The following is a 23,232-nucleotide window of genomic DNA, read 5'->3' on the forward strand; positions in this document are numbered from 1 at the left end:
ATAATTATGTAATTGCATGTTGGCTTTACGTACTGTGAAAGTGAGCCGGGAGTAAACGTCCCGCTACAGAAGTGTGACTTCTGTTGCTTTCAACCAGCAGCGTGATGCTCCTCTTTACATCTGTCTCTCGACCGAAATAGAGCAAGACCACGACTAGCCTCCATGTTTCAGTCTGACATTTATAACCACAAGGCTCTGCCATGTCGATGGAGCCTGGCTGCAGGTGTGTGTGTGTGTGTGTGTGTGTGTGTGTGTGTGTGTGTGTGTGTGTGTGTGTGTGTGTGTGAGAGAGAGACACAAGACAGACACAGTGTGTGAGAGTGTGTGAGTGAGAGAGACACTGTGTGTGTGTGTGTGTGTGTGTGTGTGTGTGTGTGTGTGTGTGTGTGTGTGTGTGTGTGTGTGTGAGAGAGAGACAGACACTGTGTGTGTGTGTGTGAGAGTGAGAGAGACAGTGTGTGTGTGAGACACACACAAGACACTGTCTGTGTGTGTGTGTGTGTGTGTGTGTGTGTGTGTGTGTGTGTGTGTGTGTGTGTGTGTGTGTGTGTGTGTGTGTGAGAGAGAGACAGACACTGTGTGTGTGTGTGTGAGAGTGAGAGAGACAGTGTGTGTGTGAGACACACACAAGACACTGTGTGTGTGTGTGTGTGTGTGTGTGTGTGTGGCTACCAGCACTGAGTTGGTGACCTCTGTTTCTCGAGCCTAGCAGGTGAACTTTAACCCAGATTTCTGGAGCTTTTTGCTGTCGGTCAGATGTTCTTATGTATGAAGAGAGCAATGTGTAACCGGAGTCCATGTATGTGCACACACACACGGCTAATAAATCTGATTCTGAGAGGGGTGGAGCAATGCACTAGGGTCAAGGGTTCGAGTCCCGGGCTATTTTGATCACAAGCTTCATCGCAATATAGTAGCAACAAGTCTTCTTAAGCCATTAATTCCCCTTGTGAAATGTACACTTGCTCTCAACATTATTCAACCCCCATTGAAAATTACTTTTATTGGCAAAATGTACAAACTTTCATCTGTTTTCAATAAACAACTCAAACAAGGACAATTTAAATAGCTCAACACAGCCAATGTGATGAGTGGTTCCTCCTGATTCAACACAAAACACTTTTAATGACCGCTGCAGTCTCATAATTATTCAACCCCCTTAATAGAATCCCTCATAAGAGCACACATCTACAAATCAGGTGTCGTCTCCAGCTCACCTGAAGCCTGAGTAGTGGCTTCAGGTGAGCTGGAGATAGAACACATACCTGCCTGGCAGTGACATGTGATTGCACATTTGAAATATTGGTTAGACAAGAGAATTGTCCACAAAGTTAAGATAAGAGCTCATTGCACAAACAAAGAAAAGGATACCAAAAGATAGCAAAGGCACTGCATGTTCCTGGAGATAGCGTCTCAAGGTTAAAGGTAAAGGAACCCTGGCTACACTATGGATGAGGCACAAAGAGGAAGCTTTCAACGACCGCCACCAGATTTCCGAGGAGGCCGGTGGCCAACGACCCTCGACTGACAGCTAAAGACCTGCAGCCGGTCCTGATATTCAGTTTCCATAGTGAGATGCATCCTGAACGCTGAAGGTCTGTGCACCAGAACGTACACCAGTACTGACCCAAAGAGTCGGCTCCAATACGCTGAAAATCATGTTAATAAGCCACATACGTTTTCGGGATTCTTTCTGTGGAGCGATGAAACCAAACAGGAACTTTTCGGGCCTCTGGATGAGCGGTATGTCTGGAGGAGGAAGAATGAAGAACACCTGGCGGCTTTGCTTCTTTTGCACTGGAAACCGTCAGCGTTTGGAGGAAACATGGACTAACAAACACGGTCTACTCACAGTAATACACAGTACGATCCCACACTGGGGCACAGGACAAACACAGTCTACTCACAGTAATACACAGTACGATCCCACACTGGGGCACAGGACAAACACAGTCTACTCACAGTAATACACAGTACGATCCCACACTGGGGCACAGGACAAACACAGTCTACTCACAGTAATACACAGTGCGATCCCACACTGGGGCACAGGACAAACACAGTCTACTCACAGTAATACACAGTACAATCCCACACTGGGGCACAGGACAAACACAGTCTACTCACAGTAATACACAGTACGATCCCACACTGGGGCACAGGACAAACACAGTCTACTCACAGTAATACACAGTGCGATCCCACACTGGGGCACAGGACAAACACAGTCTACTCACAGTAATACACAGTACAATCCCACACTGGGGCACAGGACAAACACAGTCTACTCACAGTAATACACAGTACGATCCCACACTGGGGCACAGGACAAACACGGTCTACTCACAGTAATACACAGTACGATCCCACACTGGGGCACAGGACAAACAGGGTTTAAATACACAGAGGAGGGGCCAGTGATTAGACACAGCAGGAAACAATTAGCAGGGATTAGACAGGGAAGACAATCAGAGGGGCAGGAAGTGCAGGGGAACAGAGGACACAAGAGGCAAAGACCTTCAAAATAAAACAGGAACACAAAACACACCAACATCATAACAATAAGGCTTGGTTTCAGAAAAATTGGCATCGGGTCACACCAGCAGAAGCTCTACCAAGGACTGAAGATGCTCGTCATGAAGGGGTTGAATAATTAGGAGACTGCAGCGGTCATTAAAAGCGGCATTTTGTGTTGAATCAGGAGGAACCACTCATCACATTGGTTGTGTTGAGCTATTTAACTTGTGTGAGTTGTTTATTGAAAACAGATCAAAGTTTGTACATTTTGCCAATAAACCTAATTTGCAATCAGGGTTGAATAATTTTGAGTGCGACTGCATATGTCTGTAGTTTAAATTCTTTCCTTTCCGTCCTGTAGAGTGTGTGGTTTTACTGCTGCATTGTCTCTGTTGAACAGAAATGGAAGTTGATGAAGAAGAGAAGAGCTGCAGTATATACCCGGTAGGTCGTCCCTTGGGTTTTGTAATGTGTGTTATATCTTTGTATCTGTCTAGATGTGCTGTGTCTCTGTCGTCATTTTGATTCTTTGTCGTCCTTTCGTATCTCTTTGATTGTTACAACGGCTCTGACTCGGCGTGGTTCCTGTTGTTGGCGTTCCAGAGCTTGGTTCCACTGGGCAGCGAGATCAAGGCCAGGATGACGCGGCTTGTGGAGGAGAGGACCGAGGCCAACTTGGTAATCACCTCATTCACTCTTAACCTGTTTAGCCCCGCAGAGACCCTGTAAGATCCAAATGCGGCCGGACTGTCTTTTTTCTCCTACTAACTTCAACATTTTCGACTCTGCAGGCCTCCGTGGTCGTGGGAGGTTTCTTAGAGCGCGTCACACGTCTTAAGCGGGAAATTGTGCAAATAATAATACCCAGCATGCACCAATCCGAGCATGTTTAGGCATAAAGGTTGTAACTTTTACAGAGGGGTCTTACAACTCTGTAGGTTGTTTAGGTCTTGAAGCATCTGGAAAAACTCGGTGCCGGCTTGAAGAGGCATTTTGGGGAAATCTTGCTCATATCATGCTGGATGTTCAAAGTTATGATCAAAATATGCTATAAAACTGTTCTTAAAACGGTGGACTGTTTTGCTACCACTACTGATCTGTGGTCAAGCCGCACAGCTGAGCCTTACCAGAGTCTGACAGTCCATTTTATTGACGGAGGTTTCAACCTCGGAGCTGGGATCTCAACGAGGAGAAACACGTCTGCATCACGACAGACATGGAGCTGGCTGCACGGCGCAGTGAAGGGACGAGGCTCCAGTGTTCTGGGCACAGACTACATCTTGCCATTGGTGAATTATCATGTCGCTGTGTGTGTGTGTGTGTGTGTGTGTGTGTGTGTGTGTGTGTGTGTGTGTGTGTGTGTGTGTGTGTGTGTGTGTGTGCGTGTGTGTGTGTGTGTGTGTGTGCAAAATAGAGAGAGAGATGTGTTGATTAGTAATCAGGAAGCTAAATATATACAAATATATAAATTATGTTGAGTTGTGGAAAGTGGATGGGATTAAATAAATTCATATTTCCTCCCACTCCTCTTTTTATTTAATTCTAACAAATAGGCCCAGCCAATGGGAAAGAACATTTGACACTAAATGTATCTAATATTGTGTTGGTCAGATTTAAATCATTCATTATGTTTTGTTGGGGAAAAGAGAGGATACAAATCGTATATTAAATCGCAATTGCAATATTGGAGGAAAAAAATCGCAATTAGATTATTTTCCCAAATTGTTCAGCCCTAGTTTCATACGACTACTTGAACAGACCTCACTAAGGTTGGGGAGTCACTTTATACAATCGTACGTTTTCTGAACATTCTGTTTAAAAGTGAGAATATTAGTTGTTCTAATTTCCATAATAACCTGAACAGAATTTCAAAAGTCTTCTTTCATTTTGTTTGACAAAATGGAGTCAAAGGTTTTTTAAACAGGGAATGTTGCATATCTCTCCTTAACACTGCAGAAAGCCGAAAACACTGTCAGCACTCGTGTGTTTGGTAATGCAATGTGTGTGAATGATGTATGAACTAACCGCTCTGTAAAAACCTGCAAAGTATAAAGAGGAATGAGAACGTTCCATGTATGGAAAGGCGACTAACGTGGAGATTTCTGGCTCAAAAGCCTTTGGAGATATATATATATTTTAAAATGTCCTCCCAGAGATTTCACCAGACCGACTTCAAATGTGATCGCTACGATCTTAAAGACCTTTGCGATGCTCAATAGAGAAGCTTTTTAATTTGTCGTGGTGGCAAAACAGCGTCTCTGCCATGAAACGGGAAGTTTCCCACGCTGGATCAGAGTCCAGACCTGAAGACCTCTACGGGCCAATATGGACTCTTAACAACTGGAAAATTATTTATACTTCAGGGTTCTGACGCTCATGGAGAACCTGGAAGAGTCATAGAGTTTTAAAATGGTCATTTCCAGGTCTGGAAAAGTCCTTGAAAAAAATAAAATCCCAAAAGTTTAGTAAAAGTCATGTAAATCATTTGAGTCATTTAAGGTTTACTGTATGCTTTGTGTTCTCATTGTTAGTTTAAATACTACATTTACTCACTTTTTACTGTTTACACCCAGACTTCACTAAATGTTTGTCATGGACTTTTGGTTTAAAGTCATGAACCCACTGGTCAGGATGTGTCTGAACCCTGGCTGTCCTGATGTCACTGAGAACAGGACTGGTAGCGATGAGAGTCTCCTGGAGCTTCTGGTCTCGTCTTCAGGTCATTTTGAGTGTTTTTAAAGGACGGAGTTGAGCTCACTGGTTGTGTTTTTCTTCCAGTGGACGGCTGTGCTGATCGGAGCTGCCACAGTGGTTTCTATCGTTGGAGTCGTTGTGTTCCTTCTTCACAGAAGATACAAACGGTCAAGTCAGTGCCTCTCCCTCTGTTTCGGAGACATTAGTATAAGAATGATGTGCAAAGTACACCCAGATACACAGCTAACGTATTAATAGGGTCAGAGTGATGATTGTTCCAATATTGGATGTTTTGTCAGAGACAACATTAAGCGTTGTTCAGTCCATACAAGCATGCATTTATGGCTCAACTGATTAGTTTTTATTTAATCATTTTGTAGATGGTAAAGGTTGTTGATACTGTATGTCGTATTAAAAAAAGAAAGGAAGTCGTCAGTGAATGAGTTATTCTCAGGGAATAAAAGGCCAGACTGCACATGTTCTGTCTGTGTTCCAGAGGCCGACACTCCACACTATCGCTTCAGGAAGAGAGACAAGGTGATGTTCTACGGCCGAAAGATCATGAGAAAGGTCAGTGCCTTCTTCTGCACCATCCTCTTACAGACATGGAACACGCTTTGCAGAGGGCCACGTCTCTTATGAAGGATCAGACCTGGCAACCCGCGGAAAACCCACAAGCTAGTTTAAAGCTACAGATTTAAAGCTAAGATAACGATTGGAGGAGGAGGAGGAGGAGGAGGAGGATATGTCACTCTTACCTGTCTTAAAAACTTGAGAGCCCTGGTTGTCACTGTATCCTGACTAGTTCATGAGGCAGATACTCCATCAGAACAAGCAGGTTCCTCTTGGTGTTCCTCATGAGAAACCGTGTCAGTGAGTTAAACACTACACTAAATATGTGTTTCTGAAAAGATTAGAGAATAGAGAAACAGCTGAAGCAAATATGACAACATATTTAGTTGTTATTAGAATACATTTTTCGAACCCTTAACTATCTGAATGGAAAAATGTTCAGTTCTCTGTTACCTCGAGCTCAGAACCACAGTTTATCATCTCAAATATGTGCAAAATTGATTCTGGCACCAAACCGCACCTTGTTTTGGAAGTGTAACTTGATCCCACCGTGACGTCGGCTGTCAGAGGTTCTATTGTAACAGAAAAATCATTCTTTTAGGAACACTTGTCTTTATGAACCTGTGATAATTACTGTAAATATCCTTCTGCTGCTGATGTTTCCTTACATTTCAACTGATGCGCTGTTCATATCTTTCTCTGTTGGACGGAAAGAGGCGATTTTAATACTTCTATGTATATAAATATGATGCCAACATGTCCAATCCCCAAACGTGTCCTGCTGCAGGTCCAGACGCTGTCCTCCGCCCCGACCTCGTCCTCAAACTCAGCTTCCCGCCAGAGAGTGAGGAAGAGGACCAAAGTCCTGTCTATCGCTCGCAAGTGAGTCTCTTTTTCTGCAGGTGAAAGTTCATTCTTCAGTTTAGAAACAACTCAAAGTCCACCTCGAGTTGAGATTATTTTATCAAAGAAGATAAAGTGGTATTTTAAGATACAAAGGAACAGGGAATATACATAATATACAAGCTCCACTAAATATTGGATATTGTTTTTATAATATACAATATCTAAACCCTCGTTGACCTGAGGAGTTGTTCAGAATTTCCTTTAAAAGCAAGAATAAATAAACGTAAATGTACTAGTAAGAAAGATGTGTAATATAAATACACAGAGGTGTTTTAAGGAGTTCAGAAAAAGGTAAACTCCAGTTCTGAAGGGGAGAAACTTAGTTTAGAGAGTTTCAAATCAAAGTAGTTCATTGTTACTAGGATGAAGAATACCTCTCTGACACACGTGTGTGTGTGTGTGTGTGTGTGTGTGTGTGTGTGTGTTTGAGGATCCTGCGCATCCGGAAGGAGCCCCCCACCCTGCAGCCCAAGGAGCCTCCTCCCTGCCTGCTGGAGGCGGACCTGACTGAGTTTGACGTGAAGAACTCCCATCTGCCATCTGAGGTGCTGTACATGCTGAAAAATGTCAGGTAAGGAAAACGTGTGAGGCTTAGTTTCACATGAACACATGAACAGGAGCAGTTTGCATGCAGCCACGTAGACATGAAGCACTTCTAGAAGTCTAGTCTGATTCACAGCCGCTCCTTTCTCACACAACATCGATTTAAAAGTGGAGTTGAAGTGACTGTGGCTCGGTGGTGGAGCGGGTCGTCCTCCATCAGATCAGGTATCAGGTACTCGGTATCGGCCGGTACCCAAAGCACAGGTATCGCTATCAGGACCGAACCAGATCTAATCTGTGCATATGTAGCACTTCTATCTATCTATTTAATACGGTTAAACTGGACTTTTCATAGTTGTAACTGTTGTACCTGTTGTGTAGTGACCATTAGCAGGACTAGTGACAGGTGTGTTGTCCCCAGGGTGCTGGGCCACTTCGAGAAGCCTCTTTTCCTGGAGCTGTGTCGTCACATGGTGCTGATCCAGCTGCACCAGGGGGAGGCGCTGTTCCGCCCGGGAGACACCGACGACAGCATCTACGTGGTTCAAGATGGCCGCCTAGAGCTGTGCATCCACGAGAGTGTAAGACCAGAGCGATGGAGTCGTGCACTGGTGACCAGTGAGGAGGCGGTCATGTTGAGATGTCTGTGTCTTCCTGCTGCAGGACGGGACAGACGTCGTGGTGAAGGAAGTTCTGCCCGGAGACAGCGTGCACAGTCTGCTCAGCATCCTCGACAGCATCACTGTACGTCTCCGTCCTCTCAGATCATTAAACGTTACACCGCTCATCGTGTGGAGGGAGCCGAGCGCTTTGCCTGATGGAGGTTTAGTTCATGGCACTCGTTCGGTTTTTGTCCGTAACTCAAGAAATCTTGTGCTAGTTTGACAAATGCATACAAATGTCTAATAGGATAAAGTGATAACATTTTAACAGACATGGATGTAAATCTCTTCCAACTCGCCTCCACCTGCTGAACCCCTGCATACCCCTTCTACCATCCAGCACTGCCCTTCTTTTTATTCAGATCTTGTATATCTCGTCTGTTTTGTGAAGACTTGCGTGACTCACTTGTTTCCTCACCCTGTCATCAGGGCTATCCTGCACCCTACAAAACGGTGTCAGCGAGAGCTGCCGTCTCCTCCACTATCCTGCGTCTTCCAGCCGCAGCCTTCCAGGCGGTCTTTGAGAAATATCCTGAAACTCTGATCCGTGTCATCCAGGTAAGTGTTCCCTGATGCCTGGGACGGGTAACACCTGCAGGCGAGGAGGGGTCTGTGATCCTCATCCCATGTCTGTCGCTCTTGACGCTCTTCACTCTTGACCTCTGCATTTCTTTGCAAGTGACTTGAGGTCCCCATGTCGTACTATTCCCCAGTGAATAACAAGCATTCCCTTCTGCAGCCATAAGCAGTGCTGTGTGTGTGTGTGTGTGTGTGTGTGTGTGTGTGTGTGTGTGTGTGTGTGTGTGTGTGTGCGTGCGCGCGTGCGTGTGTGTGTGTCCTCTGTAGATAATCATGGTGCGCCTCCAGAGGGTGACCTTCCTCGCCCTACACAACTACCTCGGCTTGACCACGGAGCTCTTCAACCCGGTACTGTTTCACGCTTTAACTGACTCCAGAGCTGCTCTCTGATATTTAACATGTCTTAAAATCCTGTGAATCAAAGCCCAAAACTGCTGTATTTGGATGTATTGAACACCATAAGTAATATATGGTTTGGTACATGAAGAAATTCAAATGTCACAAATGTGAGCAAATGTGCCCCAATGCAAATGTTGGAGACCTCGTCTGAATGTTCTCTGTTCTAAACCCTCTCTAACTTGGTTCTGCTTCACTTTATCAAAGTCAACCTTTGCAGAGAGAATGTTCACATATTGTGTTATGATTTAGGTTAGAGAATGTTCACATATTGAGTTATGATTTGGGTTAGAGAATGTTCACATATTGTGTTATGATTTAGGTTAGAGAATGTTCACATATTGTGTTATGATTTAGGTTAGAGAATGTTCACATATTGAGTTATGATTTGGGTTAGAGAATGTTCACATATTGTGTTATGATTTAGGTTAGAGAATGTTCACATATTGAGTTATGATTTGGGTTAGAGAATGTTCACATATTGAGCTATGATTTGGGTTAGAGAATGTTCACATATTGAGCTATGATTTGGGTTAGAGAATGTTCACATATTGAGTTATGATTTGGGTTAGAGAATGTTCACATATTGAGTTATGATTTGGGTTAGAGAATGTTCACATATTGAGTTATGATTTGGGTTAGAGAATGTTCACATATTGAGCTATGATTTGGGTTAGAGAATGTTCACATATTGAGTTATGATTTGGGTTAGAGAATGTTCACATATTGAGCTATGATTTGGGTTAGAGTTGGACATTACAGATGCATCATTTCAAAGAGATAATCATCCTGAAAGTGACTTTTTTTATAGGCAGACCTGAAACCTTTTCATTTTTGCTGTGTGTCATCTTCATTTACTCTTAACCAGTAACATATAGACTGATATATACACATCTGAACAAAATCAAAACGTATGTATGAAACAGATTTTATACATACGTATGTTTAATCATATTGATTCATGTTGGTTCATATTGATTCATGTTAGTTCATATTGGTTCATGTTGGTTCATATTGGTTCATGTTGGTTCAGATTGGTTCATGTTGGTTCATGTTGGTTCATATTGATTCATGTTGGTTCATATTGATTCATGTTGGTTCATATTGATTCATATTGGTTCATATTGGTTCATGTTGGTTCATATTGATTCATATTGGTTCATGTTGGTTCATGTTGATTCATGTTGGTTCATATTGATTCATGTTGGTTCATATTGATTCATATTGGTTCATATTGGTTCATGTTGGTTCATGTTGGTTCATATTGATTCATGTTGGTTCATATTGATTCATGTTGGTTCATATTGGTTCATATTGATTCATGTTGGTTCATATTGATTCATGTTGGTTCATATTGATTCATGTTGGTTCATATTGGTTCATATTGGTGCATATTGGTTCATGTTGGTTCATATTGATTCATGTTGGTTCAAATTGGTTCATATTGGTTCATGTTGGTTCATGTTGGTTCATATTGATTCATGTTGGTTCATATTGGTTCATGTTGGTTCATGTTGGTTCATATTGATTCATGTTGGTTCATATTGATTAATGTTGGTTCATATTGGTTCATATTGATTCATGTTGGTTCATATTGATTCATGTTGGTTCATATTGATTCATGTTGGTTCAAATTGGTTCATGTTGGTTCATATTGGTTCATGTTGGTTCATGTTTAATCATATTGATTCATGTTGGTTCATGTTGGTTCATATTGGTTCATATTGGTTCATGTTGGTTCATGTTGGTTCATGTTAGTTCATGTTGGTTCATATTTGTTCATATTGGTTCATGTTGGTTCATATTGGTTCATGTTGGTTCATATTGGTTCATGTTGGTTCATATTGATTCATGTTGGTTCATATTGGTTCATGTTGGTTCATGTTGGTTCATATTGATTCATGTTGGTTCATATTGATTCATGTTGGTTCATATTGATTCATATTGGTTCATATTGGTTCATTTTGGTTCTTGTTGGTTCATATTGATTCATGTTGGTTCATATTGATTCATGTTAGTTCATATTGGTTCATGTTGGTTCATATTGGTTCATGTTGGTTCAGATTGGTTCATGTTGGTTCATGTTGGTTCATATTGATTCATGTTGGTTCATATTGATTCATGTTGGTTCATATTGATTCATATTGGTTCATATTGGTTCATGTTGGTTCATGTTGGTTCATATTGATTCATGTTGGTTCATATTGATTCATGTTGGTTCATATTGGTTCATATTGATTCATGTTGGTTCATATTGATTCATGTTGGTTCATATTGATTCATGTTGGTTCATATTGGTTCATATTGGTGCATATTGGTTCATGTTGGTTCATATTGATTCATGTTGGTTCAAATTGGTTCATATTGGTTCATGTTGGTTCATGTTGGTTCATATTGATTCATGTTGGTTCATATTGGTTCATGTTGGTTCATATTGATTCATGTTGGTTCATATTGATTAATGTTGGTTCATATTGGTTCATATTGATTCATATTGGTTCATATTGATTCATGTTGGTTCATATTGATTCATGTTGGTTCATATTGATTCATGTTGGTTCAAATTGGTTCATGTTGGTTCATGTTGGTTCATATTGGTTCATATTTGTTCATATTGGTTCATGTTGGTTCATGTTGGTTCATATTGGTTCATGTTGGTTTATATTGGTTCATATTGGTTCATGTTGGTTCATGTTTAATCATATTGATTCATGTTGGTTCATATTGGTTCATGTTGGTTCATATTGGTTCATGTTGGTTCATGTTGGTTCATATTGGTTCATGTTGGTTCATATTGGTTCATATTGATTCATGTTGGTTCATATTGGTTCATATTGGTTCATGTTGGTTCATGTTGGTTCATGTTTAATCATATTGATTCATGTTGGTTCATATTGGTTCATGTTGGTTCATGTTGGTTCATGTTGGTTCATGTTTAATCATATTGATTCATGTTGGTTCATATTGGTTCATGTTGGTTCATATTGGTTCATGTTGGTTCATGTTTAATCATATTGATTCATGTTGGTTCATATTGGTTCATGTTGGTTCATATTGATTCATGTTGGTTCATATTGGTTCATGTTGGTTCATATTGGTTCATGTTGGTTCATGTTGGTTCATATTGGTTCATGTTGGTTCATATTGGTTCATATTGATTCATGTTGGTTCATATTGGTTCATATTGGTTCATGTTGGTTTATGTTGGTTCATGTTTAATCATATTGATTCATGTTGGTTCATATTGGTTCATGTTGGTTCATGTTGGTTCATGTTGGTTCATGTTTAATCATATTGATTCATGTTGGTTCATATTGGTTCATGTTGGTTCATGTTTAATCATATTGATTCATGTTGGTTCATATTGGTTCATGTTGGTTCATATTGATTCATGTTGGTTCATATTGGTTCATGTTGGTTCATATTGGTTCATGTTGGTTCATGTTGGTTCATATTGGTTCATGTTGGTTCATATTGGTTCATATTGATTCATGTTGGTTCATATTGGTTCATATTGGTTCATGTTGGTTCATGTTGGTTCATGTTTAATCATATTGATTCATGTTGGTTCATATTGGTTCATGTTGGTTCATGTTGGTTCATGTTGGTTCATGTTTAATCATATTGATTCATGTTGGTTCATATTGGTTCATGTTGGTTCATGTTGGTTCATGTTTAATCATATTGATTCATGTTGGTTCATATTGGTTCATGTTGGTTCATGTTGGTTCATGTTGGTTCATGTTTAATCATATTGATTCATGTTGGTTCATATTGGTTCATGTTGGTTCATATTGGTTTATGTTGGTTCATGTTTAATCATATTGATTCATGTTGGTTCATATTGGTTCATGTTGGTTCATATTGATTCATGTTGGTTCATATTGGTTCATGTTGGTTCATATTGGTTCATGTTGGTTCATGTTGGTTCATATTGGTTCATGTTGGTTCATATTGGTTCATATTGATTCATGTTGGTTCATATTGGTTCATATTGGTTCATGTTGGTTCATGTTGGTTCATGTTTAATCATATTGATTCATGTTGGTTCATATTGGTTCATGTTGGTTCATGTTGGTTCATGTTGGTTCATGTTTAATCATATTGATTCATGTTGGTTCATATTGGTTCATGTTGGTTCATATTGGTTCATGTTGGTTCATGTTTAATCATATTGATTCATGTTGGTTCATGTTGGTTCATATTGGTTCATATTGGTTCATGTTGGTTCATATTGGTTCATATTGATTCATGTTGGTTCATATTGGTTCATATTGGTTCATGTTGGTTCATATTGGTTCATATTGGTTCATGTTGGTTCATGTTGGTTCATATTGGTTCATATTGGTTCATGTTGGTTCATATTGGTTCATGTTGGTTCATATTGGTTCATATTGGTTCATGTTGGTTCATATTGGTTCATGTTGGTTCATATTGGTTCATGTTGGTTCATGTTGGTTCATGTTGGTTCATGTTGGTTCATATTGATTCATGTTGGTTCATATTGATTCATGTTGGTTCATATTGATTCATATTGGTTCATGTTGGTTCATATTGGTTCATGTTGGTTCATGTTGGTTCATATTGATTCATATTGGTTCATGTTGGTTCCTGTGTGTTGCAGGAGAGACAAGCCATCTCCCTGGTGTCAGTGAACAATGTTCTCCGCCGGCAGCCTTCCCATCCTGATGACATGGGCTCTGAAAAGGAGAACGCAGGTCAGAAACACAGCGCTCAACAAGTCACGTTCGCCAGCATTGTGTGTTCAGCAGTGTTGTGTGTTCAGCAGTGTTGTGTGTTCAGCAGCGTTGTGTGTGTTCGCCAGCAGTGTTGTGTGTTCCTCAGCAGCGTTGTGCGTTCAGCAGTGTTGTGTGTTCAGCAGCATTGTGTGTGTTCCTCAGCAGCGTTGTGTGTTCAGCAGTGTTGTGTGTGTTCAGCAGCATTGTGTGTGTTCCTCAGCAGCGTTGTGTGTTCAGCAGTGTTGTGTGTGTTCAGCAGCATTGTGTGTGTTCCTCAGCAGCGTTGTGTGTTGCTCATCCTCTCTTGTTCCACCCCACCACAGAAAGGTCCAGTTTGTCTGACACGTCTAAATACAAGAAGGCTCGCTCTGCCTCCACCCCGCTGGCTGTTACAGGTGCACACACACACACACACACACACACACACACACACACACACACACACACACTCACACACCTACAACAAACAGCCCAGTCCTATCATTCTGAAACAACAGTGATAGTCTCATGTACCTCAATACTAAACTATTTTTAGACCTCTTTCTAGATAACAAAGGCGTACACAAGATATCTGCGTTGTAAAGAAACCTAAAGAAACACTTTTTGGATGCAGTTTCTACACAGCAGCCTCTCTCTCTTTCTCTCACACATCCAGGACGTGCTCGTCCATCTGGCTGCAATCATCAATGAGTATTATTGCAATACAATGACTCTGTTTTTGTATTATGCAGATGCAATGTCCGCCAACCTCAAGACAGTATATGAACGGGCTCAAGTTTCCAGAGAAGACACTCTGCCTCCTGTGAAGGTCTCTGGAAAAGGATGTTCTTTCTTGCACTTCTTGCTGGTTGTCAGTTACACAGATCTATTTTAGACTAGTTTGCTCCTAGATTACTAATGCAAGGTAACAATGTTGTGGAGCCAATAAGAGAAGGAGCACGGTAACAGAATGCTATGTATTGAAGCTGTACACTACAATGTTCCACAGTAGAACCAATGGATCCTTTAGTACTCTGCATAGCTACAGACCAGGTGTTGATACTTAGAATGAGCATTTACTTTGTGCTTTCGTGTCTTTCTGAAAAACACTTCTGTCTCCTCAGTCCATCCTGAAGAAGACGGTGACGTTGCAGCCCTCTCCGTCTGCAGTGTACCACTACAGTGATGCTGGAGCAGGAAACGTCCAGCACAATAAAATTAACGCCATTTTCCAAGCTGCCAAAAAGGATCTGCTGCAGGTCATCCAAATAGAGGTAGAGCACACTCTTTATTTGGCTGTGAGACTGTTCAGCACACACAGTTCCCCTGTTTTACTTTTTTAATTTAGCGATGACTGAAGGCTCTGGCGCCAATCCTACTTTTTAAGACTCTAGGATATTCTGGATCAACTGGAGAGATTTAAGAGACTTATTCGAGCAGCCTGATAATAAGGAGTTACAGTCGTCTCGTCTAGAAGTAACAAATGCATGAACACATTTTTCTGCATCTTTTTTCAATCCTAATTCTTATTTTACGTTTGGAGCAATGGTGAAATACTGTTAAATTAGTGAAATATTATTGTTTAGGTCAGCGGTTCCCAAACTTTTTAGGCCACGCACCCCCTTCTACATCCCGACCGGGTTCACGCACCCCCAATCCTCCACACCTTAAAAAAAAACGCAACAGAGCCTATTTACAGCCGCATAGAATCGGACCAATGCGAGAACTGTTTGCTCGCGCGTGGCGTTTGTTACAAGATTTAGTCCGCTGTATAAATGTCAGTTACACAAGGCGTCACTTTTAAAGAGCAATAAGGATGGCGAGGACACACACACAGGCTCAGAGGCAGAGTGCATTTCACATGTATTTACTTAAACACAGTAACCACGTAAAGAACAAAGAGTGGCACATGATAGGCTCAGAAACAGGTATAAATAAAAAAGAGGCTCCAGGGGTGCTTGCACCACACTTTGGGAATCCCTGGTGTAGACCCAACACATGGATGAGACTGCAATTGTTTTTGGCTGTTTTGTAACTCTTCCAATGTGGATCTAAAAATGTAAGGGGCTTCTGACTTGCACTGGCATGCTGGTGTTCAGGTGGCGGAGCAAATAAGAGTCTTCAGACAGCTGTTAGCCAGAACCTCACTGCACAACACGCACTGTGGCTTCGGGCAATCTGCATTCCAATCCAAGTGAAGCCCAGACCCAGAGAATTGTCATCATGTTTCCTCTTTTCTTCCCAGTCTGATGCTCACTCTCGTCTCCTCTTTCTTCACCTTGACTCTTCGATGGGTCTCTATGCTCCCGGTTTGTCTGATATCTCTTCCTCCTTCTCGGTCTCCTGCGTTTCCTCTTCCTCCGACTCCCGGTCGGTTTCTTCTCCCGGTCTCTCCCCAGCACCTCTCTGTTTCTCTCCCTCCGGTTCCTCCCTCTCTCTCTGTCCCTCTCCTCTTTTATTGCTGATAGCTTCAGATGTCCCACCTGACAGCTTCCTGATTTCAGCCAGTTTAACATGTTTTCATGGATGTTGCTGAATGAATGAAATGACGCTAGGTGCACAAGCTAGGCTAGCTAGTGAGTATGTAAAAGACAGTCTGGCAGCCGGACCGGAAGTGCATCTATTTATTAAATTGTATGTTTTTAATTGCAATTAAATGTAAATCTTACAAAGGGATTTTTTATAATTAAAAAATCCTACTTAATTCTTTTTTTAAATTATGTTTAATATTAATTATTACACCATTAGACCACCATTACATTTTTCCTCTCGTGCACCCCCTAGAGGCAGCGCGCACCACACTTTGGGAATCCCTGGTTTAGGTGATCTTGTAATCATGAATCCATTTTTGTTGAGGTAGTTAAACCTGCCTTGAGAGAGACTGACATGTCCCTGTGTTGTTTCATCAGAACCCCAGCCTGCTGGAGGGGAGGGTGAATCTCCGGCAAGTCAAAGCCGGTTCTGTTGTGGCCCACCAGGGGGACCAGGTCAGTGTGCCGGGCCGACACCGACAGAAGCTCACCTGTGCTGCTCTTTGTCGGACCGTTTATTAAAGCACCAAATGCATGTGTTTCTTTGGTAGCACTTTATAATAACTACACACTGTAAAGCATGAGTAAAGCCTGAGTAAACGCTTAATTCATCATTTATAAAGCATTGTTCCAGCATGAACACTCATTATTAACTCATTAGTATGCAATTCATAAACACAGTTATAAATGTTTCATTCATGATTAATAAGCTTGGGTTTTCATACTTTAGAAATGATGGATTCACCATTTGTAAATGAAGTATTACGGACTTGTAGATGATTAATAAGATAATTTATAAGTCCTTAATATTAAATGAAGTGTTAGTAAATGATCCAACAATGATTTAAATGTCATTTATTCATGCATTTATTTATACATTTAGATGTGCATTCATGGTTAGGGACTATGTTAACATGTGCTTTATGAACGTGTTTTAATACTGCAATTCATGATTAATTCTGGTAGTTACTAGTCGTTAGTTACGTATTTTCTGTGACCCCTACTAAAGTGAGGACTTACAAAGCATTAATAAATGTTACGATTAATTCAGGTAGTTACTACTAGTTACTAGTTAAGTATTAGTTAAGTATGTTCTGTGAGCTTTACAAAGCATTTATAAGCAGAAGTCTCAGTTATCTTTTCAACAGAAAAGCTAATAAGCTAGCATACTGCAGTCTCTAACTAGAGGTCCTGAGAAAAGCACGCGGCAACCTGTCACCTCAGTTGGAAGTAGACCAATCCAGGTGATAGCAAGGTACTCATAATCATTTCATTTCATAATCAATCATTTGTACCGGCTGAGAAACATGTCAGCACTGGTTCCTCACTGGTTCCTCACTGGTTCCTCACTGGTTCCTCTGACGACCATCGCCTCACATCACCTGGCCGGCATTATTTCTGGCGCGGGCCACGGTGGTGACACGTCATCAACGCGGGTCACGCGTTTACGCTCTAGGACAGTGGTTCTCAAACTTTTTTTGTCACGCCCCACTTTGGCGGAAGAAAAATGTTCTCGCCCCACTGCTCCAACAAAAAGTCGATCTCCGTGAGAGAGGCTTTTCTGCTGTTTTTGTTTTGGCAGTCCTGTGCGCACAAGCGTCACGTAAACATTTCAATAAAAGTACAGGCATTTCGTATTTATTGATGACATTTTATGTATGTGTAGCTCATGGGGAGTGGTCGTCCTGAAACCACAAGGTCGCCGGTTCGATCCCCGGTCTCCTCATAGTTTGCATGTTGAAGTGTCCTTGAGCAAGTGCTTCACAGCAGCACACTGCTCCTTAATTACTAAGGATGGGTTAAATGCAGAGAATAACTGTGAGATTAATGAAGGATTACCGTAAAAGTCGGGTTACAAGCCACTACTACCTTCGGTCAGTGTCCCCGTTAGCTCCCCGCTATAGCTGCGGAGCACTCCTGCTAGCGTTCCGCTAGCTCCCCGACAACCACCGAAGGTAACGGGACCAGCTCCGGCTCGACACCCGACTCGGGCAGAGGGGATGCGGGCAGTAGCAGCAGCAGCGGAGACACCCACCGGAGGCAGAAACGGCTTGTAACACGACTTTTACAGTATACATTATTTTTTTATTTGATCTACATCCCCCTGCACCTGTAATACCTCCGTCCCCCACTAGAGGGTCGCGCCCCACAGTTTGAGAACCCGGTGTGTGTCCCAGGTTGATGAACAGTGTTCTATTAGCAGGAAAGTGGATGAAGTAGAGAAAGGTCCTGTGGAGCCTTCTGAGGTGCCACTGATTGAGTTGATTGATCTGAAGTTTCCTCAATCGGCTAACAAAAGAGTGGAACATGACACAGGACATACCTGGAGCCAAATATTGTCTCCACTCATTGAACTCCATTACATTCACATTTCCAGGCTTCTAAGTGAGGAACCACATTCTCTTCCTCCAGACCACGTCTCATATTTGGTCTCCACATCTCTTACAGGATGTGAGCGTGGAGTTTGTCATCTCTGGGTCGCTCCATGTTTACCAGCGTATGATAGACCGCGAGGAGGACACCTTGCTGTTTGTCACCCACCCAGGGGAGATGGTGGGTCACCTGGCTGTCCTCACGGGGGAGCCCCTTATCTTCACTGTTCGAGCTCACAGAGACTGCACCTTCCTCTCCATATCCAAGGCCCACTTCTATGAGTAAGATCAAGCTTCAAAAGTTGCTTCTTCCCATCACCCCTCTAGGACGCAATCTAATCTGTCCTTGACTTGGCAGGATGATGCGCGAGGAGCCCAGGCTGGTGTTGAACGTCGCCCACACTGTGGTGAAGAGGGTGTCACCCTTTGTCAGACAGATTGACTTCGCTCTCGACTGGATGGCTGTGGAGGCTGGTCGTGCCGTCTACAGGTATCTCCTCTATGAAGCTGTTGATACCAAAACAATCATTATCATACGGGTAGATGAAATCAAGCATTCTGATTGGTTGAGAGTGAGTCACATGGTGTACTGTATTGAGCCATAATGTCCTGTACCTGTTTACATTTACCTGAGCGTTCCATGTCAGTGCGCACTCAAACGCTCTGAGAGAGAGACTAGTTAACGCTCTGAGAGAGACTAGTTAACACTCTGAGAGAGACTAGTTAACGCTTTGAGAGAGAGACTAGTTAACGCTCTGAGAGAGACTAGTTAACTCTCTGAGAGAAAGACAAGTTAACGCTCTGAGAGCAGACTAGTTAACGCTTTGAGAGAGAGAATAGTTAACGCTTTGAGAGAGAGACTAGTTAACGCTCTGAGAGCAGACTATTTAACGCTTTGAGAGAGAGACTAGTTAACGCTCTGAGAGCAGACTAGTTAACGCTCTGAAAGCAGACTAGTTAACGCTTTGAGAGAGAGACTAGTTAACGCTTTGAGAGAGAGACTAGTTAACGCTCTGAGAGCAGACTAGTTAACGCTCTGAGAGAGACTAGTTAACGCTCTGAGAGCAGACTAGTTAACGCTTTGACAGAGAGACTAGTTAACGTTCTGAGAGAGAGACTAGTTAACGCTCTGAGAGAGACTAGTTAACGCTTTGAGAGAGAGACTAGTTAACGCTCTGAGAGCAGACTAGTTAACGCTTTGAGAGAGAGACTAGTTAACGCTCTGAGAGAGGGACTAGTTAACGCTCTGAGAGCAGACTAGTTAACACTCTGAAAGCAGACTAGTTAACGCTTTGAGAGAGACTAGTTAACGCTCTGAGAGAGACTAGTTAACGCTTTGAGAGAGAGACTAGTTAACGCTCTGAGAGAGACTAGTTAACTCTCTGAGAGAAAGACAAGTTAACGCTCTGAGAGCAGACTAGTTAACGCTTTGAGAGAGAATAGTTAACGCTTTGAGAGAGAGACTAGTTAACGCTCTGAGAGCAGACTAGTTAACGCTTTGAGAGAGAGACTAGTTAACGCTCTGAGAGCAGACTAGTTAACGCTCTGAAAGCAGACTAGTTAACGCTCTGAGAGAGACTAGTTAACGCTCTGAGAGCAGACTAGTTAACGCTTTGAGAGAGAGACTAGTTAACGTTCTGAGAGAGAGACTAGTTAACGCTCTGAGAGAGACTAGTTAACGCTTTGAGAGAGAGACTAGTTAACGCTCTGAGAGAGAGACTAGTTAACGCTCTGAGAGAGACTAGTTAACACTCTGAGAGAGACTAGTTAACGCTTTGAGAGAGAGACTAGTTAACGCTCTGAGAGAGACTAGTTAACTCTCTGAGAGAAAGACAAGTTAACGCTCTGAGAGCAGACTAGTTAACGCTTTGAGAGAGAGAATAGTTAACGCTTTGAGAGAGAGACTAGTTAACGCTCTGAGAGCAGACTAGTTAACGCTTTGAGAGAGAGACTAGTTAACGCTCTGAGAGCAGACTAGTTAACGCTCTGAAAGCAGACTAGTTAACGCTCTGAGAGAGACTAGTTAACACTTTGAGAGAGAGACTAGTTAACGCTCTGAGAGCAGACTAGTTAACGCTCTGAAAGCAGACTAGTTAACGCTCTGAGAGCAGACTAGTTAACGCTTTGAGAGAGAGACTAGTTAACGCTCTGAGAGCAGACTAGTTAACGCTCTGAAAGCAGACTAGTTAACGCTCTGAGAGCAGACTAGTTAACGCTTTGAGAGAGAGACTAGTTAACGTTCTGAGAGAGAGACTAGTTAACGCTCTGAGAGACACTAGTTAACGCTTTGAGAGAGAGACTAGTTAACGCTCTGAGAGCAGACTAGTTAACGCTTTGAGAGAGAGACTAGTTAACGCTCTGAGAGAGAGACTAGTTAACGCTTTGAGAGAGAGACTAGTTAACGCTCTGAGAGAGGGACTAGTTAACGCTCTGAGAGCAGACTAGTTAACACTCTGAAAGCAGACTAGTTAACGCTTTGAGAGAGACTAGTTAACGCTCTGAGAGAGACTAGTTAACGCTTTGAGAGAGAGACTAGTTAACGCTCTGAGAGCAGACTAGTTAACACTCTGAAAGCAGACTAGTTAACGCTTTGAGAGAGAGACTAGTTAACGCTCTGAGAGAGACTAGTTAACGCTTTGAGAGAGAGACTAGTTAACGCTTTGAGAGAGAGACTAGTTAGCGCTCTGAGAGCAGACTAGTTAACGCTTTGAGAGAGAGACTAGTTAACGCTCTGAGAGAGAGACTAGTTAACGCTCTGAGAGCAGACTAGTTAACGCTCTGAGAGCAGACTAGTTAACGCTCTGAGAGCAGACTAGTTAACGCTCTGAAAGCAGACTAGTTAACGCTCTGAGAGCAGACTAGTTAACGCTCTGAGAGAGAGACTAGTTAACGCTTTGAGAGAGAGACTAGTTAACGCTCTGAGAGCAGACTAGTTAACACTCTGAAAGCAGACTAGTTAACGCTTTGAGAGAGAGACTAGTTAACGCTCTGAGAGAGACTAGTTAACGCTTTGAGAGAGAGACTAGTTAACGCTCTGAGAGAGAGACTAGTTAACGCTCTGAGAGCAGACTAGTTAACACTCCGAAAGCAGACTAGTTAACGCTCTGAGAGCAGACTAGTTAACGCTCTGAGAGCAGACTAGTTAACGCTCTGAAAGCAGACTAGTTAACGCTCTGAGAGAGAGACTAGTTAACGCTTTGAGAGAGAGACTAGTTAACGCTCTGAGAGCAGACTAGTTAACACTCTGAAAGCAGACTAGTTAACGCTTTGAGAGAGAGACTAGTTAACGCTCTGAGAGAGACTAGTTAACGCTTTGAGAGAGAGACTAGTTAACGCTTTGAGAGAGAGACTAGTTAGCGCTCTGAGAGCAGACTAGTTAACGCTTTGAGAGAGAGACTAGTTAACGCTCTGAGAGAGAGACTAGTTAGCGCTCTGAGAGCAGACTAGTTAACACTCCGAAAGCAGACTAGTTAACGCTCTGAGAGCAGACTAGTTAACACTCTGAAAGGAGACTAGTTAACGCTCTGAGAGCAGACTAGTTAACGCTCTGAGAGCAGACTAGTTAACACTCTGAAAGCAGACTAGTTAACGCTCTGAAAGCAGACTAGTTAACGCTCTGAGAGCAGACTAGTTAACGCTCTGAAAGCAGACTAGTTAACGCTATATAAGCATATATAGCAAGTATATCATGCATGCTACAGTCATGCAGGTAAAGTGACAGCAACAGAGTGTCCTGCAATCATTTTAAAAATTAGGAATATGAATACATACAGATATGTGAAAGAAAATGTAATAAATATAATTCATGTTTATGAATATAATATCATGTTTGATTTGGTTGCTTTCTGATTGCCTGATTGTTCTCAGACAGGGAGACAAGTCGGATAGCACCTTCATCGTCCTCAGCGGCCGGCTGCGCTCTGTCATTGCGAAGGATGATGGGAAGAAGGAGCTGGCTGGAGAGTATGGCCGCGGGGATCTGATTGGTGTGGTGAGTGAGATGAGACGCGATCTAAAGACGCACTCAGAGGTAGCGCACGGCGCGGTACAACCCTGTCTCGTGCATTGTGCAGGTTGAGGCCCTGACCCACATGAACCGAGCCACCACGGTCCACGCCGTCAGGGACTCGGAGCTCGCCAAGCTACCTGAAGGAGCGCTGAACTCCATCAAGAGGAGGTATCCTCAGGTCGTCACCCGGCTGATTCACCTGCTGGGACAGAAGATCCTGGGCAACATGCAGCAGGGCAACGGCCCGCTGGCTGGTACTGCACCCCCGTTTTGTTAGGATGCATTCATATACTTCAATAGGAACATTACCAGTTATCAGATGGGATTTAAGTATGAAATCAGATCTATATATACAGGAGTGTAGACTATTTGTTTATGTACCGAAGCGCAACCTTTAACTGTTAAATTGTGGCCTGTTCTGAAGGTCATGTAACCCTGTTTACACACATTAACCTGGTGTGTAGGGTTCACCTTTATTTAATCACCTGAGACCCCACTGCTCGGATATAACTCCATATTCAGCTTTTTTATCACCACAGCCTCTTTTCCACCTTTCTTCTCAGCTAAAGTAGCGTGAGACGTTTTAGCTTTAACACATTTCTGTCTCACGTTTAGATTGGCACAGCTGTTTGTATGAGTATTTAATAACGACCACACCCTATCTATATTCACCTCCTATTGGCTGTCTGTCATAACACGTGCTAAAAGACTCAACACTATGCCTATAGATAA

The 23,232-nt window shown here is 42.4% G+C and overlaps 1 protein-coding gene across 1 annotated transcript in view; it reads left to right on the forward strand.

The window, feature by feature from the left end:
* Positions 1–2,919: 2,919 nt before the first annotated feature.
* pnpla7b (patatin-like phospholipase domain containing 7b) overlaps positions 2,920–23,232 on the forward strand; it is a gene marked incomplete at its 5' end in the record, with an annotated part of 33,267 nt that continues 12,954 nt past the window's right edge. The window contains 19 exons of the mRNA XM_079222985.1: positions 2,920–2,961; positions 3,121–3,195; positions 5,296–5,416; positions 5,708–5,781; positions 6,572–6,666; positions 7,121–7,261; positions 7,655–7,814; positions 7,897–7,977; positions 8,325–8,453; positions 8,742–8,822; positions 13,495–13,588; positions 13,933–14,004; positions 14,341–14,417; positions 14,713–14,862; positions 16,498–16,575; positions 18,568–18,773; positions 18,850–18,981; positions 22,359–22,482; positions 22,565–22,754. Of these exons, the coding sequence (XP_079079111.1) occupies positions 2,920–2,961; positions 3,121–3,195; positions 5,296–5,416; positions 5,708–5,781; positions 6,572–6,666; positions 7,121–7,261; positions 7,655–7,814; positions 7,897–7,977; positions 8,325–8,453; positions 8,742–8,822; positions 13,495–13,588; positions 13,933–14,004; positions 14,341–14,417; positions 14,713–14,862; positions 16,498–16,575; positions 18,568–18,773; positions 18,850–18,981; positions 22,359–22,482; positions 22,565–22,754 (2,122 nt within the window). The remainder of the gene's footprint in view (positions 2,962–3,120; positions 3,196–5,295; positions 5,417–5,707; positions 5,782–6,571; positions 6,667–7,120; positions 7,262–7,654; positions 7,815–7,896; positions 7,978–8,324; positions 8,454–8,741; positions 8,823–13,494; positions 13,589–13,932; positions 14,005–14,340; positions 14,418–14,712; positions 14,863–16,497; positions 16,576–18,567; positions 18,774–18,849; positions 18,982–22,358; positions 22,483–22,564; positions 22,755–23,232) is intronic.

This window comes from Taurulus bubalis (assembly GCF_910589615.1).
Source record: "Taurulus bubalis genome assembly, chromosome: 8".
Taxonomy (NCBI): domain Eukaryota; kingdom Metazoa; phylum Chordata; class Actinopteri; order Perciformes; family Cottidae; genus Taurulus; species Taurulus bubalis.